This window comes from Lygodium microphyllum, chromosome 20, assembly GCF_053477565.2.
Source record: "Lygodium microphyllum isolate KBCC chromosome 20, Lygodium_microphyllum_v1.1.10, whole genome shotgun sequence".
In the NCBI taxonomy this organism is placed as follows: Eukaryota; Viridiplantae; Streptophyta; class Polypodiopsida; order Schizaeales; family Lygodiaceae; genus Lygodium; species Lygodium microphyllum.
Window position 1 is genome coordinate 66,909,536 of NC_141154.1, and position 17,877 is coordinate 66,927,412.

The 17,877-nt window shown below is 45.2% G+C and overlaps 1 protein-coding gene across 1 annotated transcript in view; it reads left to right on the forward strand.

The window, feature by feature from the left end:
- Window positions 1–2,272: 2,272 nt before the first annotated feature.
- Window positions 2,273–17,877, forward strand: part of LOC148018983 (2-oxoglutarate (2OG) and Fe(II)-dependent oxygenase superfamily protein) — a 56,284-nt gene continuing 40,679 nt past the window's right edge. Inside the window, exon 1 of the mRNA XM_087701493.1 lies at window positions 2,273–2,846. Coding sequence (XP_087557619.1) covers window positions 2,374–2,846 — 473 coding nt within the window. The 5' untranslated portion in view covers window positions 2,273–2,373. The remainder of the gene's footprint in view (window positions 2,847–17,877) is intronic.

The window sequence follows — 17,877 nt, forward strand, 5'->3', positions numbered from 1 at the left end:
TCTTAATGAAACCTTCCATGTTCTACAACATATGAGGAAGAATGCAATCACTACGAGAGAGAAGAAGAGCATCAAGAATATTGTTTCGACATGATGAAAAGGAAACTCGTTGCATCCTCCCTGAAGAAGCCTTATTGCACCCATAGTGCTCAAAGGCAGCAATAATAGCAAACATGAACCTTTCCCACCTCTGTGGTGAGTCAATATGTATCTTTTCCCAACCATGAACTAGAGAGTTTTCTAAGTAGACATGTATGCCCACAACCTCATACCTCAAATAACACATATCCAATATGGTAGCTCACCATGTGTGATGTGTATGGTGATTATGCCAAGTGATGTGTGGTCTACTTACCCTTTTCACTGACTTGGTGGCATCCACCAAGTGTTCCTCCATGTAGAGTGTTTCTTGGCATGCATCTCTCAACCCTAATCATGCAACTAGTGCCACTTAACTTGTGAAGTTGCTTCTCTATCAGATTCTAATCTTCCACCAAGTTTAATGTTCTCCCCTCTATCATATTCCAATCTCCCACCGAGATAATGTTCTCCTCTCTGAGTTGCCTATTTAGATGCTCCCATTTCATTTAGTTGAGATAGTGGAAACATGCACAAAAACAACATCCACCAATTCCCCATCAACTCTAAAGTGGGTGGCAACAACAAATCAGAGCATGGAAAAATGATGATTTTGGCACGAGCGGTAAATGCATTGTCCCATATTTCTTTCTTGATCTGCTTTTGAGGCTTATCAGTTTGTTATTTCAAAGGGTCCCAACCTTAATAGCAAATCACAGTAAAAATCTCTTGTGTTGAGGCAAACTCTTTTAAATCATCATTGAGTGGTTAAAAGTGACAAACTGGAAATTTGTTGGAGTAAGCTTGCATGACGATCTTTATCGATTGGCTTCGCGGTTATGTGTTTTGGTGAAAATCTTGTGATAATCTCTTAGAGGCATATTCAGGTTCATAAAATCCTCTCTCTTCCTAGCAAGCTTCTTGATTGAGAGTTTTCTTTGAATATTCTCCTTTCCTTTCCCATTGAATGCACCTTGCTTATATGAATCAATGTCAATATGCTCCTTATTTACTACAACACTCTTTTTGTTCTTTAGGGGTTCTTTTTGGCTAGCCTTACTTCACTTCTTTAACTCAAGGGACTTGATAGGACATACATTTTGCACATTCTCTTGTGGTTGCTTCTAATAACCATAAGTCTTCTTTAGGACAATCAACATCATTAGTAGACCTTCCTTAGCTCGTTCCCCAACTTTCTTTTTAGCATGCTCTTTCTTTGCATTCTTTAGAGATTGGCAAGCAAAAAGGCCTGACTTATGGTAGAGGTAGCATGCACTAGGGAAAAGGGAGAAATGGATATCACAAATGACTTTCAAGCCTCTTGCATCCTGAATCTCAAAATCTTAGGGGGCTCCACCAAGTGACGAGATGTACAAAACTTTGCCTAAAGCACTAGTTAGGGCATTAACTAGTTTGCCTAAAGCACTAGTTAGGATAGCCATATACAGCACTTAGATCACAAGGATAGCCATATAGAACACTCTGATCACAAGGATTTTATAGGAGAAAACCTAGATGATTAGGATAACACATGCACAAAGTTACCCGTAAATCTAATTGAGTAAGAAGAGGATCTAGTTCCTTTGGAGAAAAGGACCCACTAGCACATGAAAATACCTTTGCCAATAAACTTGCATCAACATAGGCTACAATGCGCTTGATAGGTACTATTAAACCATATGATAGACTCATCCTTTGTGGGAACTTAGCCCATGAAGTAAAGGAAGACTCTAGATGTCAAAAATTTAAAATACCTAAAATAGATAGACTTAATGGGGTGAGAAATAGTAGTTTTGTATACCTGCTTGTCACCTTTATCAATGATGTTTCACTCAACTTTAGCCATTTTGTGTGTGTTGATAGTCAAGGTGCAAAAGACAACTTCCAAGTTGATCTTTCTTAGCTTTGGCATGATCTACATAATACTCCACTCCATGTCTCCATTATTGAAGTTTTGGGCTTTAGTAGTGATCCATTCATGAGAAAGCATATATTTTTCGTGCCTCTTATTTTGCATGCATGCAATACGATGGGAGGATAGGCACATACAGGGCTTCTTGCCTAGTGTTTACCCATGCGTGGTAGAGGTGCCTCACTCATCAGCCAAATCATCTCGCCGAAACATTCCAAACCCAAAAAAGAATTAGGTTGAAGGTTTTTAGATGTGGATAGATTGGTGCCATTGGAGAAGCACAACACTTGACTGGGCTGTGACCTCATTGGCTAAGGTTGAAGGTTTTTGCATGGGCTCCTGAAATTATTTATTATTCAGTAACCAGAAAATTCTTTTTTCTGATGGAGCCCCACTTGTCAGTGCAAGCCTTGTCACAGAAGGGCATCAGGGAGATCCCAGGCGCGTACGTTCGCCCCCCGCAGGAGAGGCCTCGTGTGGCGCATGATTCATACTCGGCCGGCCTCAGCGTCCCTCTCATCGACCTTGCGCTCGATCGATCGTCCCCCCTTCTCCTTCAGCAGCAGGTGCGGGACGCCTGCTCCCAATGGGGCTCCTTCCAGGTCATCAATCATGGCGTCCCTCCCGAGCTCCTGCGCCGCATGATGTCTCTTGGCGCACAGTTCTTCGCTTTGCCTTCGGATCAGAAACACCTGTATGCCTGTAAGCCTGGAGTATTGGCCGCTGAGGGCTATGGAAGCCGCATGCTTGTCAAGGAGGAGCAGATTTTGGATTGGAGAGATTACTTTGACCATCATACCCTCCCTCTATCGAGAAGAAATCCAACCAATTGGCCTCACAATCCTCCTTCCTACAGGCAAGCTCATATTACAAGCAGTTATTTTGTTACACGGACAACCTCGCTTAATTAAGCTTGAGATCAAATGCATGAGGTCCATAAGGGTGATCGATAATCACAGAACATGGAGTCTCATTTGAACGAAAATCAAATTTGAGGATAATTGATTGTCAAATGCATATTGGCGGCCTAGAGACATAGTTACACATTTCTGGTTATTGTATTTTTAGGCATAAAATGTTAGGATCTTAGTTGAAGTCTCTCCACACGTGCGCACTCACTCACATTGAACAGTGAACATTGAGAGAAGAAAAGAGATTGTTGGAAGGTCACATTCACTAATGTGAGAATGACACATGAAAGTACAATATTACACCCAAAGAGGGTGTTCACATGGAAAAAAACTCTTCTCCGAATAGAAGGTAGAAAGTGTCGGTGGATAAGGGAGCATTCACACCAAAACAACGGAGGAACAAGATAAGTGTAACTTGCAAGGGTAATGACACGTGTGCTTGGAAGGAGGCTGTCACAATTGGGGCCATGCAAATGAGTGGCCCCTCTAGAGGGTGCTCTCTCTCAACTGGGGTTGCGAGGGAGCTGGCTGTCCCCTACCACAATGGTGCTGAACTTTGGTGGAACTATCCTTGTTCCATATCACGAGTGACTCTGATTGAGCTCTTGCTATGTGGGCTTACGTCTAGAATGGTTGTAGTCTAAGGTCTAATGTCCAAGGCATGGCATCTAAGATACTGACTAGGTTAGCTTGTGATTTCCATAATACCTTTGGAATTTGCAAGATGTCAACGCGCAAGGTAGAGTGAAGCCAATTGGGGAGCTATGTATGGGATGGAGAGTGATCCATGACTTGTCCAAAGGCTTCCACACCAATTTAGCAAGAATTTGCCATTCTCATCTCCTGTTACTGGATCTTGAATTGATATGTGATTTGTCATTCTCATCTCCCATTCCCTCTTTCTTGCATCCTATCAAAGCATTTGCCATTCTCATCTCCCATTCCTCTCTCTCACTCTTGCTCTTTCAACTTTACCCCGACCCACTCCCTCTCTTTGAACTTTTAAGTTTCAAGAGTCAAGACTCAAGCATCTCTCTCTCCTGTGGGCCTCTCCATTCGTCATCGGCACCATGACTCGTGAGAAGCACGGGGCCTTCAATTTGCACACAATCCATGTGGAGAGGGACACAGAGAAGTCCAACTCCCACCATTGGACATGCAAGTATGGGAGAAAGTACTATACAAGTGGTGCAACCCGGCTTCTCTAATATCTTTCCAAGACAAGGGGGCAAGTTGCTCCATGCAAGGAGATTCCTCAAAACATTACGGATGGGATTCTTGCCAAGATGAGAGGGGGATCCACAAGAGGAGGAGGAAATGGCTGATTGGCACCAACTCTTGTGCCTACTAATGAGGAAGCATCAAATGTGGGTATATCTTCAACTGATGCAGGAGAGGCCTCTACCATTAGTGATGGAGGCTCCATATCCACATCTGGCTCCGGTAAAAGACAAAGAGAGGAGGCTCGTGCAGCACTTGAGAGACAATCCTCTCTCTCTCTCAAGCTCTCGATCATATGCGTGGATCAGTTGCCTTTCTTAGAGAAAGGCAGCGACTTGCGGACATTGAAATTACATACACGGTGATTGAGTGCAATCTTGCATTCAATGTCCTAAAGCAAGAGCAATGGAAGAAGATAGTAAAAGCCATTGCCAATGTGGGTCCATATGAAGGATAGACCGGTGTCACATACAACGACATGAGGACGAAAAAGATTGATGAAGAGAAGGAGAGGATTGATAGAGCCCTTGATCCTATTCGGGCCGTATAGATAAAATATGGTTGCTCCATTCTCATGGATGGATAGAGTGATTGTAAGAAATGGGGCATTATCAACATATTTGTCTTATGTCCACTCGATACTTACTTTTTGCAGGCCGTAGATACCGGCAAGAGGGGGAGAAAAATGACGGGTGTATTCATCTACCGCCACATTTGACAAGCTATCATTGAGGTATACATTGCCTTTTAAATTTGTTTTACTTTCTTGCATTATGATAATTAATTTATGCATAACTATCTATCTTCCTATTCTAATTTCTCTCTAATATCTATCTTGATTCTCTCTTTCCCCACAGGCTCTAACCCCCATCTCTCTTCATTCTTGAATCTTGAAATTTAAAACTTAAAAGGCTCAACTCTCTTGTTCTCTCTCTAACCTCTAAGTATTGTTACTTGTAATTTGTAAATTGTGGTTGTCGGTGGACTCCTCGAATGTGGTACAAGTTGTTATTGACAATGCATCGAATTGTCGGTGCATGGGCGGTTTGCTTGAGGCGGAGTTTCCCTTGATTGTGTGGACTCCATGTGCAAGTCATTGTTTGGACTTGCTCATGGAGGACATTGGGAAGTTCAAGTGGTTGAAGAGGGTAGTCCGCAAAGCTATATTAGTTGTCATATTCTTCACGGTAAAGGTAAAGATGCTTGCGATGCATCATAAGCATAATACACTGGAGTTGAAGAAGCCTTCTTCAATTCGGTTTACTTACATGTGGTTATTGTTGGAGCGTCTTTATGAGGTGCGGTCCGCTGCCTTGCGCTAGAAAGTGATGTCTACTCTATGGAATAAGCGGGATGAGCATGAGATAGATGAGGCCAAAGCCATGAAGCGCTTGTGCCTTAATGAGCAGTTTTGATAGAAAGTCCATGCCGTTGTAATTGTCGTGACTCCCTTTTATAGGGTTTCACATATGAGTGCTTGCGAGGGGTCCACCATGGGTCTTCTCATTTACTTCTTTAGAGCAGCATTGGTGGAGGCATGTGCTTGTACAGTGATCACAGAGACACAACATGCACATGTTTTAGAGATAGTAGAGAGGAGATGGGCATGGATACATAAGCCCATCCATGGTTTTTCTGCATTGGTACATCCGACTTACAAGTCACCGGCAATCATGGATGATAGAGAGCTCTGTTCGGATCAGCTTGCTTATTTAACTTGTGTGGTCCCTCTGGATGACCACAATGCAGTGCTAGAGGAGCTAGGATGCTATGCAAATCAGAGCGGGCGTGTGGCTTTTGCTTCTCCCACTTGTTGGAGGAGAGAGTCCCTTGTGAAGCTTTTATTTTGGTGGCAAAACTTTGGATATGCATTGGAGACCCTTCAGCCCTTAGCCACGAGGGTCCTTGCCCAGGATTGCTCTTCGGGTGCATGTGAGAGAAACGGGAGTACCTATTCTCTCATTCACATAAAGATTCACAATCGACTTAGCACACAACAGTTATTAGAGCAGCTAGTCTATTGCTGCACTAACTTATGCATGATGAGAGCTATGATGAGCATGGGTAGTCCGAAGTAGGTAAAGTTTAAACACTTAATCATAAACTTTAAAATTTATTGTTTTAAAACGTGGAACTTCGAAGTTTATACTTTACAATTTAGACTTAAGCATTTACAATCTTATGTGCATTATATAGGTGAATGTTGATACATTCAAGTTGATGGGCGACACTTTTCTCAGTATATATTAGGAGGTGGACGAGGAGAAGAAGATTTTTGCAGAGCTCTATAGGGAGCTTATAGCAACAGATACTCGTGACACTTGTAGCCAGCGTGCTCGTGGGTGAGGAGTTTGAGTAGGTGGTAGCAGGGGCATGGTGTCAGAGTGAAGCAATGCGGAAGCGAATGACCGTGACAAAGAGTAAACAAAGAGAGAAGAGAGAGAGAAAGAGAGAGTGAAACACAGAAAATCTGTAGTGAAGAATGCTGTATAAGGATGCAAAATTATACACGGGTGCAGAGAGAATATCTGCGTATGTCTCTGCCTTGAGGACCTTGATCTCCGTCAGCCTCAAGTGCTGTCTCCGTCACCAGCAGGATGAAATCTGTCAGATACAAGTGTGTAAGTTTGCTAGAAACTCAGCCTTAAAAAGGCTGAAAAGAATGCATGAGAAAATGCCAAAAATAGGTAAATGCAGCCGACTGCAGTCGCGGATTGTCCGACTGCAAGCCACGTGGCAATACCGCCATGTGGCAATGCTGACATGGTAGAAGATGACTCTTAATACCCTCTCTCAGATCCTGGACAAGGCAGGAGATGTAGGGATCTGGAATGTCGATGAAGTAAAGCCTGGGGAAATGCCTTCATAAACAAATTTGCAAGATTGTGTTCAGTCTTACAGTACTCCACGTCAATGGTCGCATCCAAAAGCTTCTCCCTGATGAAGTGATATTGGATCTCTATGTGCTTCGTCCGGGCATGGAATACGGGATTCCGTGCCAAGGCAATGCAATTGTCATTGTCACACTGCAAGATAGTAGGATGAGTTTGGGGGCAGCCAAGCTTCAACAACCGCCGAAGCCACATAGCCTCACATGTGGTAGAAGACGCAGCCCGATACTTTGCCTCAGTGGAAGATAGGGCTACCGTGGGCTGCTTCTTGCTACTCCAAGAGATAGCACCAGCACCCAAGGCAAAACAATAACCTGTAGTAGACCGCAGTTGATTCACATCGCCAGTCCAATCTGAATCACTTCAACTTGCAAGAACAAGATCAAAAGCACTTGCACCTATTGGATAATGAATCCCTAAGTTGGAGGTCCCTCTCAGATACCGCAGCCTGCCAATGCACCTGGTTAGGCGCACTCATGAACCCAGCCAAGAGACCTATAGCAAAACATAGATCGACCCGTCTGTTGAGGAGCCAAATCAATGATCCAATCAATTGACACGGTAGCGAGTAGCATCCGCCAAAGGAGAATTTGCATATGAAGTGGCCTTCCAGTTCGGATCCATAGGAGTAGAAATGGACCAACTATTCTCCATCTCAAAAGTCATCAAGAGCTCCTGTACATATCTCTACTGAGAGATGAAAATGTCAGAGTGCAGCAGTGCGGAAGCGTAGGATTGAGAGAGAGAACGCAGAGAGAGAGAAGAGAGAGAAAGAGACAGTGGAAGATGAAGATCTGCTGTATAAAGTGTGCTGTATACAAAGATATGCAGATATATACACGGGCGCAGTGCGCTGGACTGCGTGTCTCCACCTCGACGATGCAACCTGCTGTTCACCTCGAAGTCCGCTGCAGTCTGCACGATCTCCTGTCTAAAATCTGCGAACAGAGACGGAATCTGCGCGAGCCTCCAGCCTGTAATCTGCGAGTAGAAGAATGTATCAGACTGCTAGAAAAATCGGCTATAAATAGCCAGGATCTGGGCGCCAGAAATAGACAGGTCGGCTGCATTAAATGCAGCTGACTGATGCAGAATCAGGTCGGACTGCCACGTGGCAGTCCGACTGCACCTGGACAGGATCTGATCGCTAACACCCCCTCTTAGAGCTTGGGCGGGGCAGAAGCCTGAGGGATCTGGCATGTCTCCGAAGTAAAGCTTGGGGAAGCGCCTTCGTAAACAAATCTGCAAGATTGTCCTCCGTCTTGCAGTACTCCACAGTGATGGTCTCATCCAGAAGCTTCTATCTGATAAAGTGGTACTGGGTCTCTATGTGCTTCGTCCGGGCATGAAAAACAGGATTCCGTGCCAAGGCAATGCAACTCTCATTGTCGCATTGCAGCAAAGTAGGACGAGTCTGGGGGCAGCCAAGCTCCTCCAACAATCTCCGAAGCCACACAGCCTCACATGTGGTGGAAGACGCGGCCCGATACTCCGCTTCAGTAGACGAAAGGGCTACCGTGGGCTGCTTCTTGCTACTCCATGAGATAACATCTGCACCCAAGGTAAAACAGTAACCTGTAGTAGATCGCCTGTGGTCCACATCACCGGCCCAATCCGAGTCGCTCCAACCTGCAAGTACAAGATCTGAACCACCTGTGCCTGCTGGATAGTGAATCCCTAAATCAGATGTCCCCCTCAAATACCGAAGTATCCTCTGGGCAGCCTGCCAATGCACCGTCTGAGGTTCACTTATGAACCCTGCCAAGAGCCCAACAGCAAAACACAGATCAACACGAGTGTTGAGGAGCCAAATCAATGATCCAATCAACTGACGATAGCAGGAAGCATCCGCCATGGGAGAAGCTGAATAGGAAGTGGCCTTCCAGTTCGGATCCATAGGAGTAGAAAGGGGCCGACAATCCTCCATCACAAAAGAAACCAAGAGTTCCTGTACATATCTCTGCTGAGAGATGAAGATCCCTCTCTGAGACTGATAAATCTCATGGCCCAAAAAGAAATGGAGTAGACCCAAGTCCGTCATCTCGAACGTCCGATGTAAAGCTGCCTTCGTCTCTTTGACCTTCTGTGCATGATCACCTGTGACAATCAAATCATCAACATACAACACAAAAAGCACACAACCAGCCTCGGAAGTGTGTACATAAAGCTGCGGATCGGCCTTAGAACGCCGATATCCCAACTGTGACTGAAGGAACGAATCAATCTTCTCGTTCCATGCACGCGGAGCCTGCTTGAGGCCATACAAGGCCTTCTTCAACCTGTAGGCTTTCCCATCTGAAGATTCAAAGCCAGGAGGCTGCTCTACGTAGATCTCCTTCTTCAGATCACCATTGAGGAAGGTCGACTTCACATCCAACTAGTAGACAGGCCATCTCCTATGGCCAGCCAAGGCAAGAACAGCTCGAATAATCGCCATACGAGCACTGGGGGCAAAAGTGTCATGACAATCAATCCCTGGGCGCTGTGCAAAACCTTTAGCAACAAGGCAAGCCTTGTGCTTGTCCAAAGAACCATCACTAAGGTACTTGGTCTTGAAGACCCATTTGACGCCAATCACCTTCTTATTCGAGGGGCGTGGCACGAGTGACCAAGTGCCATTCCTCTCAATAGCCTCCAACTCGGCTTCCATAGCTTTCTTCCATGGTGCGGACTGTAAAGCCTCCTTCACGGAGGTGGGCTCTCGATCCTGCATAACACGGGTCATCAAACAATAGTTAGAGCAAACAAGCTCTGAAGAATGTGCCTGGTGCCGCCGTGACCGCTGCGGACCATCCTGCGGTCCCCACTCCTCAGGAACCCCCTCGATCCCTGAATCACGGAGTGTGTCACGGGCCCAACGAGGAGGAGGCTGGACCTCTCCTCGTCTCTCTCTATCAGCTGAAGACTCTGGGATATCCACCGGTGGTAACTCCTCGGGGGTGACCGGTGGAACAGTAGACTCTGTATCAGAAACAGAATCAGAATCAAAAGGCGCGGGCTCCAAAGGAACTGTTGCGGGAGCCCAACTCTCCCCTGGATCTCCAAGAACGGGATGCTCCTCACCCGCTGCTATGGCCGGAACCTCCACAAACGGCGCATCTCGACTGGTGTACACATCCTGCTTGACGGGATCATACAAACGATAGCCTTGGGACTGGGAGCTGTAGCCAACAAATACCTGTCTTCGGGAAGCTGCTTTAAATTTATCACGATGAGCCTTGGGAATGTGAACATAGGCATCACACCCAAAAATCCTAAAATAAGAAACATCGGGCTTAGTCCCAAAGTAAGCCTCAAAAGGTGTCATCCCATCAACGGCCAAAGTGGGGGATCGGTTAAGGATGTGGACTGCAGTAGCCACAGCCTCGGCCCACAGAAACTGAGGTGTCTGTCGGTGCTTACCTTTATCTGCACAAAAACGAGCAAACTCATTAGAAACAAATTCACCACCCTTGTCGGATTGCAAGGTCTTCAATCTCCGGCTTGATCGGTTCTCCTCAAAGAGAAGCCAATCCTTGAAGTGGGAGAAAGCTTCTGACTTCAACGCCAAGAAATAGGCCCATGTCATCCTGCTGTAGTCATCTACGATCAACATGAAGTACGAGCTCCCTCGCAACTCGGCTTTCATTGCCTTCCGCCAATGATCAGACTATAAAGCCTCCATTGATATAGGCTCTCTATCTTGTATAACACAAGACATCAAACAGTAGTTAGAGCAAACATGGTGGCTCCATGACCTCCGCAGTCCATCCTACGGTTCCCACTCCTGAGGGACCCTCTCAATCCCTGAATCACGGAGTGTGTCACGGGCTTAATGAGGAGGAGGTCGGATCTCTCCTCGGGACTTGCCATCTATTGAAGACTCGGGTACATCTATTGGCAGGATTCTCACTGGGGTGGGTGGCTGGTGAAACCAGCCTTCCTTCTCGGATAGGGTGGTTTAACCTGATTAAGCACTTAATTACAGCAATTAGCAAATGAACATAAACTGAAATGCTCACTTTACCTTCATAAACTTGGACAGTGGACACCCTGTTGGCCCCAAAATTGGCACCCCTATCGGTATTTCTTCAATTTCAATTGCTGATGGATAAATTACAAGCCGAGATTTCACGATCTCCTTGGCTGATTCAAAGCCCCCTTGCTGTTCCAATAATCAGCAAAGCATTCGAGCAAATTGCCCCTTGATTTTCACCTAGGACTTGCTCTAATGGAACCCCAACTGGTCAAATGCTGCCCCAAATTCACAATAGATGGGCTGGCATCTGAAATCCTCACAATTCCACGAATTTTCGGTGCTGATTTCGGTGTACAATGCCTTTGACTGATGGCACAGGTCCCAAGGTGACTGCTAAACCCTAATTACTGCTGTAATTTAGGGTTTACAGTAGTAAACTCTTTGCTGTCCACCAAATTTGGCTGTACTCTGCTACCAATGGCTGAGAATTACTGAGAATGCTTGAGCATAGACTGGAGGAGATGAGAGAATGCTGTAGAGAGAGAGAAAATCAGCTGAAATGTATATTTTGATTCGTAGCTCTGATGATAAATCTGATGGCACCAATAGCTTCAAAAGGGGGGTAAAACACTAGCTCGGCTAGCGAGCCCTCCTCTCCTATCGCCGCCTCTCTTGAGGCGGAAGAGAGAACCTACTGTCCCCTGTCCTGTCACGGTGCGCGATCAGTCGTCGCCGCCTCTCAAAGCCAAATCTGATCACCTCCTCTCCCTCCACCAAGCTCAGAATGGCTGCAAATCAGCTTCCACCACTCTCCAACAGCCTTCTCCCTAGTTGCATGGGAAAGTTTTGCCAAGTGGCAGCCTTCCTAATGCATTTTCAGTCATTAAATTAATTTTTCAGAATTAATTAATTCTGAAAATTAATTTCAGCCTTTTTGACCCTGCCCAAAATTAAACATGCCCATTTGTAATGAAATTGGCTAGGCCATTTGCAACTTGGAGTAGTTTCCAACCTCTGTTGACCCTTAGACTAGCATTAATTAATTAATTAATGCTAGTCCCTAGTGTCACCATTGACACTTAATGGCCAAACAATTGTCCTAGGGTCCAACCTCGCACCAACTGACCACCAAAACCCAATTGGCATAACTTATCACAACTTTTATCTTTAACACCCAGTGCATCCTCGGGGTCCTTGGCCCGTTCCCATGAAATAACTGCCATGTGCATCACATGTGCTAAACAACCTTGCACATTTGATTACAAACTTAATCAAATGTTACTAGCAAGATTAAAGCATCTCAAAATTTTACGTCCCCGTGACAGCTGGTGGAAGAGAAGACTCGGAATGTGAAAAAGAATCTCCATCAAGCAGCTTTGGCTCCAAAGGAACTGTCTTGGGAGCCCAACTCTCCCCTGGATCTTCAAGGACGGGATGCTCCTCACCCCCCTTTGTGGCTGGAATTTCCACGAACCGCACATCTCGGCTCGTGTAGACATCTCGCTTTACGGGATCATACAAGCTATAACCTTGGGATTGGGAGCTGTAGCCAACAAGGACCTGTCATCGGGAAGCCGCCTCAAATTTGTCACGCTATATCTTCGGGATGTGCACATAGGTGTCACCCAAAGATCTTGAAATAAGAGACATCAGGCTTAGTCCCAAAGTAAGTGTCAAAAGGTGTCATCCTGTCAACGGCCGAAGTGGGAGATCGATTTAGGATGTGGATTGTTGTAGCCACTGCCTCGGCCCATAGAAACTGTAATATTTCTGTTGGAAAATATTACTAGCTGTGTGAGACTCATGCAAATGACAATGCCGGCATTGAAGTTACGGATGGTGCGATCTTTAAACGGTACACAACGTATCATGAGTCTCCACTGGCCAAATGAGACCGAGGTTTAAAAAAACCCGCATATCTACATGTGAACCCCCTCTTGGGAGGAGGTCAAGAGGATAATTGATAGATTTATGGTAAATTTTTTTAAATATTAACCCTTCTTTCCCCCCAGCTGAAGGCCGTGCTGGAGGAGAGGGAGTAAGGAGCGGGTGCATCAGCACCATAGCTGGACGACGTGGGGGGGTATCGGTCCATGCATCAGGCCGCGTGGCGGGGGAGGTCCCTCTCCCTTCAACTATATAAACCCCCTGTAGGGGGGTGGAAGAAAAGGAGGGAGTTGTGAGGCTGACAGGAGAGTGGTAGATTCTGAGCGTGAAGAAGGACGCCTGACTGTGGAGCCACCATGTTGCTGCGCCGTGAGGAGGAGTGGAAGCCGCCAGTCGAGCTGAACACCGCCACCTAGCTGCCAAACGAATTCCTACCGGTTGTTGCTGACGCCGCCCTTCCACAAATTGGCCTTCTACTCGCCCACGTGGTCTTTATCACGCCCCCCAGAAGCTTCTTGGGAAGCTTCTAAGGGGGCTCTCTAAGCCCCCTTTTCCATTAACCCTACAAAGCGGTTTTTACAAACCCGGGGATTTAAGCCCCCTTTCCCCCCTTGCATTCCACAAAGCTATTTTACCCCTTCCCGTGGATTCCCACACTAGCCTGTTTTAAGCCCCCTTTCCCCACTGAATCTCCTTAAGTCCACTTTACCCCTCGGCTTTCTTTTAAAGCCCCTTCCCGTGGACTCACATAAAGCCATATTAGCCGGGTTTTAACCCCTTTCCCATGTCCACTCTACCCTCCACAATTAAAAGCCCTCCTTCCCATTGTAACTCCCACAAGCCATTTTACCCTGGGGTTTTTCTTAAGCTCCCTTTCCGTGAAGACCATTTTATTCCCGGAACCTCTACGAAAGGAAGGGGAAGTTTATAAATCCCCATTTCCGCAAAGCTATACAACCCTTCCTAGCTAGAATTTCAAGAGAAGAATCTCCCAAGCCTCCGTTTCCGCAAGGCGTTTGCAAGAACCCACTCACGAATCCCTCTTTTCCAAAAGAAAGAAGGCCCAAAGCTCCAAACCCTAAGGCCTTCCAAAGCCCAATTCCGCAAGTCGGTACTTCGGTCAAGGAAGCCGTACCTCAAAGGGATTCGCGCGTACAAGGGAGAACGGGCCAAGATCGTAAGACTGCGGCCAAGGCAAGAAGGTCGAATTCACGATGGCCCCTAAAAAGGCAAAAGGCGCAACCGCAGGAGGATCATCTTCTAACATTCATGTGGATATTTCACCGAACCCACAAGTCCAGGTTTTCTTCCTAATTTTGGTTTACATCGAAATATTGCAATTATGCATGGATAATTTATGGAATTAGGATGCACTTTTACGATTGAAATACATTGGCTATTTTAAAGGAAATAACTCACAAATGAAGATTGGACAATTGTATTTTTTTTAATGGAATGAACGAAGGATGTGTATGCGTTTTTAGTAAGTTGCTTCTGTGCATTGCAAAGTAACGAATCTAGAACAACTAATGATTTCATTACAAATTCGGAATTATTGTAGTACACCTTCAACTATGTATGGAAAGATTAAATCGCATGTCGCATTATTAGACGAATCTTTCTTTGTAATGATTCATTAAAAAGTGATTATCAACCATAGGAATCTGCAAAGCTTGGAATGATTCTAGAGTTGCATGAAGTAGGATAACTCTAGTTTTAAATTGGTCTAAATATCTTTTAATTGCGGTGTAGTTTAGGAAAGGCTGCATGATTCGTAGTAACCAAAAACCCTAGAAGCTTAGTGGCATGAATTGTGAAGGCATGTCTTAGTAGGATCAATAGAAGCTAGGCGAATTTTAACATGTGCTTGGTCTTAACAAGAAAAGTTAGGGATTGCAAATCTAGAGGAAATGAATTGCATGCTTACATGAATTATGACGTAACGCAACTAGTTTTCCCTTCTTCGATCAAGACAAAATCTTTAGGAATAATTCGTCCTCGTCATAAGACGAGTAATCTGGATTACCCAAAATACCTAAACTACAATGGATTCGCTTAGAAATGGTTAAATCGATGCAACATATCCCAAATGCTAATTAGGGTTTAGGACGTTGAGGACGTGACCTAGTCGCACTTATTGCCAAGTTGAAACTCTCATACCCTAAAGACCTGCCCACATTCACTCAATGTAGGGACAATAGGACATTCTTGTAAGAAACGATCTAGGGTTTCTACCCTAAGGATCGCTCATTAAAAAGATGAAACTCGGATTGAGTTGGAACCCTAGGATCGACGATGTCAGCCTAGTGCAATCAGGAACGGATGGGATATGAAGACATCCTAACCCTGTTTCCTATCTAATCATGATTCCGTGATTAGAAGATGCCGTTTGATGGGTAAAATAGTCCTATGGATTAGATGCGACACTTATGCAACAAGTTGCAGAGTCGCATGATCTTGTGGTTTGATCATACGAGAATGGCCAATTCCTCGGAATGAGATTGGCAGATTCTTGCGCAAGTTTATATAGTACTTTTCTTGGAAAAAGTGATCAAGATAAGGAAATTAGATATTTGCTTGGAAGCAAAGGACCAGTCAATAATTTGGAGCAACATATTTTACAGGAAGTTAATGTATTGGTTAAGTTGGGTTAATAGGGTACAGCCCTAACCCAAGAACATAAGGGTTAACAAACAATCCCTTGGGGATCTTGCCAAGTTGCAATTGATCCCGGATCGAATGCTGGATGCATTCGGAGAGAAGGATTCACTCCTTAGCAGTTGGCCAAATAACGACCACTAGAAATGATTGTGCTTGTAACAGTTTAAAGAGCACTGTTTGCTTTGTTTGCTCAAGGAATTAAAGGATGAAAAGATAATTAATGCTTCAAGTTAAAGGCCTGAAGGGAGAGGCAGCTTCAGTTACCCTCGACTGTCTGCCTGACCCTAACCAAGGGGGTTGTTAGCCGTGCCGAGAAGGTGGACCGAACCCGCCGCGCGAGGTCTCTTCGTTGAGCGCTACTTAGAGTAGGAGGACGCTTGGGTGCTAGAGGGAGGGGGACTCTGGCTGTAAATCCCTCATCTTCCGGGCCCTGCACAAGAGGCCAACGTGACTCGGGATTGGATCTCGAGCCCCGCATACTAGTCTACAGGCGGAATCTTGGATTAGTAATCCCTGTGGATTGCTGGATAGCCTTCAGGCAGATTATGGATAAGCCTACAGGCTGGACTTTATAAATGTATTCCAAAGATAAATATGATAACCTGTTGAAAAGGAACTTGTTTGACACTGTTTTTCTGTGTTAAGTGCTAAGATTGGATGAAGGAACCAGTACCTAACGGGCTAATTAAGGAAGCTTTTTGATGCATGTCCAACTAAATGTGGTTGGTAATTAGATAACTAAAACAACTGGGGAAAGTGCGGTGGATGTGGCCATGGGTCCGTCCTACGGATGGGTGGTCCCGGTTGGTCGGGAACTTTTCTCTATCATAATAGACAGCAAGGAGATCGTTTCAAAGGAAATGTATAGCAAGGGCGCTGACCTAGAGTCTAGGTGATAATAATCCCGGATTTATGCTGTTTTAGGGGAACGGAATGGGACTATGCCTTATGGCAGAGAGGTCGAGCCTTGCATCCCTCTCGTTTCCCATTCTCCTTGAACCAAGTGCAGCGTGAATCCGCTTCGGCCCTGGCGTTTTTGCGTAAAGTAGTTCGCTTGGGGTTCGACGCTAGTTGCCGTTTAGGAAATGACCATTGGGAAAAACCTTGATTCAGGTCGGTCCCAAGTGGGAACAGCCAGAATACTTCTGCTACGTGGCAGACGCGGAAAGTCCTAGATCGCAAATCCCGTGACATTCCATGGGAGTGCCGGGCGGAGCTTTCTAGACCTCCTTTCCGATGGACTGCTAAGACGCGTCCTGAAGGGAACAGGTGGACACGTTACAGTTGGTATCAGAGCGAGGAACCAACAAAGGATTTGTTTTTAAGAATTCTTAATAAGAAGAAGTAAAGCAAATGTTGCTATTCAGAATATTTCCTTACTTTCGATGCTGTTTTGCAGAATTATGAAGTATGGAACAGGTTCTTAGTGTTCCGAGTCATGTTTATGACCGCGATGCATTCCTCGGATTATTGACAAAGGGTTGAGATGATGAACATCCTAGATCGTATTTATAATCCATCACCTTTGTACGTGGAACGAAGATGAACGGGTGACTCAGGAATCTACTACATAGCTGCCTATTGGTTTGCATACCTTCGAACCAACCTAAAGAGAATCAAGTGGTTGGAAGACCTGAAGATTGTGAAGCTGTTCATTTTTGTGGAGGCTCATGTAAACTCAACTTTTCATATTCGAGGTCGGAGGGTTGAGCTGAACTCATATGTATATGAGGAAGTGACCCGTTTAATCCCCGCCGACAGGATCAAGGTGTTGGGGCGCTATGAGAAGAATGGGTTCCAAAGGAAAGGATACCCTAATCTTCCAATGACTTACCAATTCCTGAAGATCCATGACCCGAAACCATACTATTATCTAGTTCCCATAGATAAATGTAATACAACATTATTCTCCCCGAACTAAATGTAACAGTTGCTTTGCCATCCCAAGAAATATTGTACTCCAAAAGGGCTAGACCCATATAAATGGAATAAGACTTCTTTTTATCAATGTCTGTTTTGTCTATGAGAATTGATAAAAAGTTAAGTGGCTAGGATTCTTGGTTGATAGCTGAATTGGGTATGAAATATAAATCATATCGATTAGCGAGTTATAACGTTAAGAATCCTTTATTTAGGCACAACCCCAGGTACAGATTTCCAGTTCGCCTCCTACATCAAGTACCGCCATGATCTAGGAGAAGAAGTTTCTTCTCAAGCAGATCAAGCCGCCAAAATTTGACGGGAAAGGTAGGACTGTCCAAGCGGATGCTGAGATTTGGATAGAATCTATGGAAGATTACTTTGAAGCAGCCGGTACTGCACCCGCCAACCAAGCTATGCTCGCCAAGCTGAAGCTCA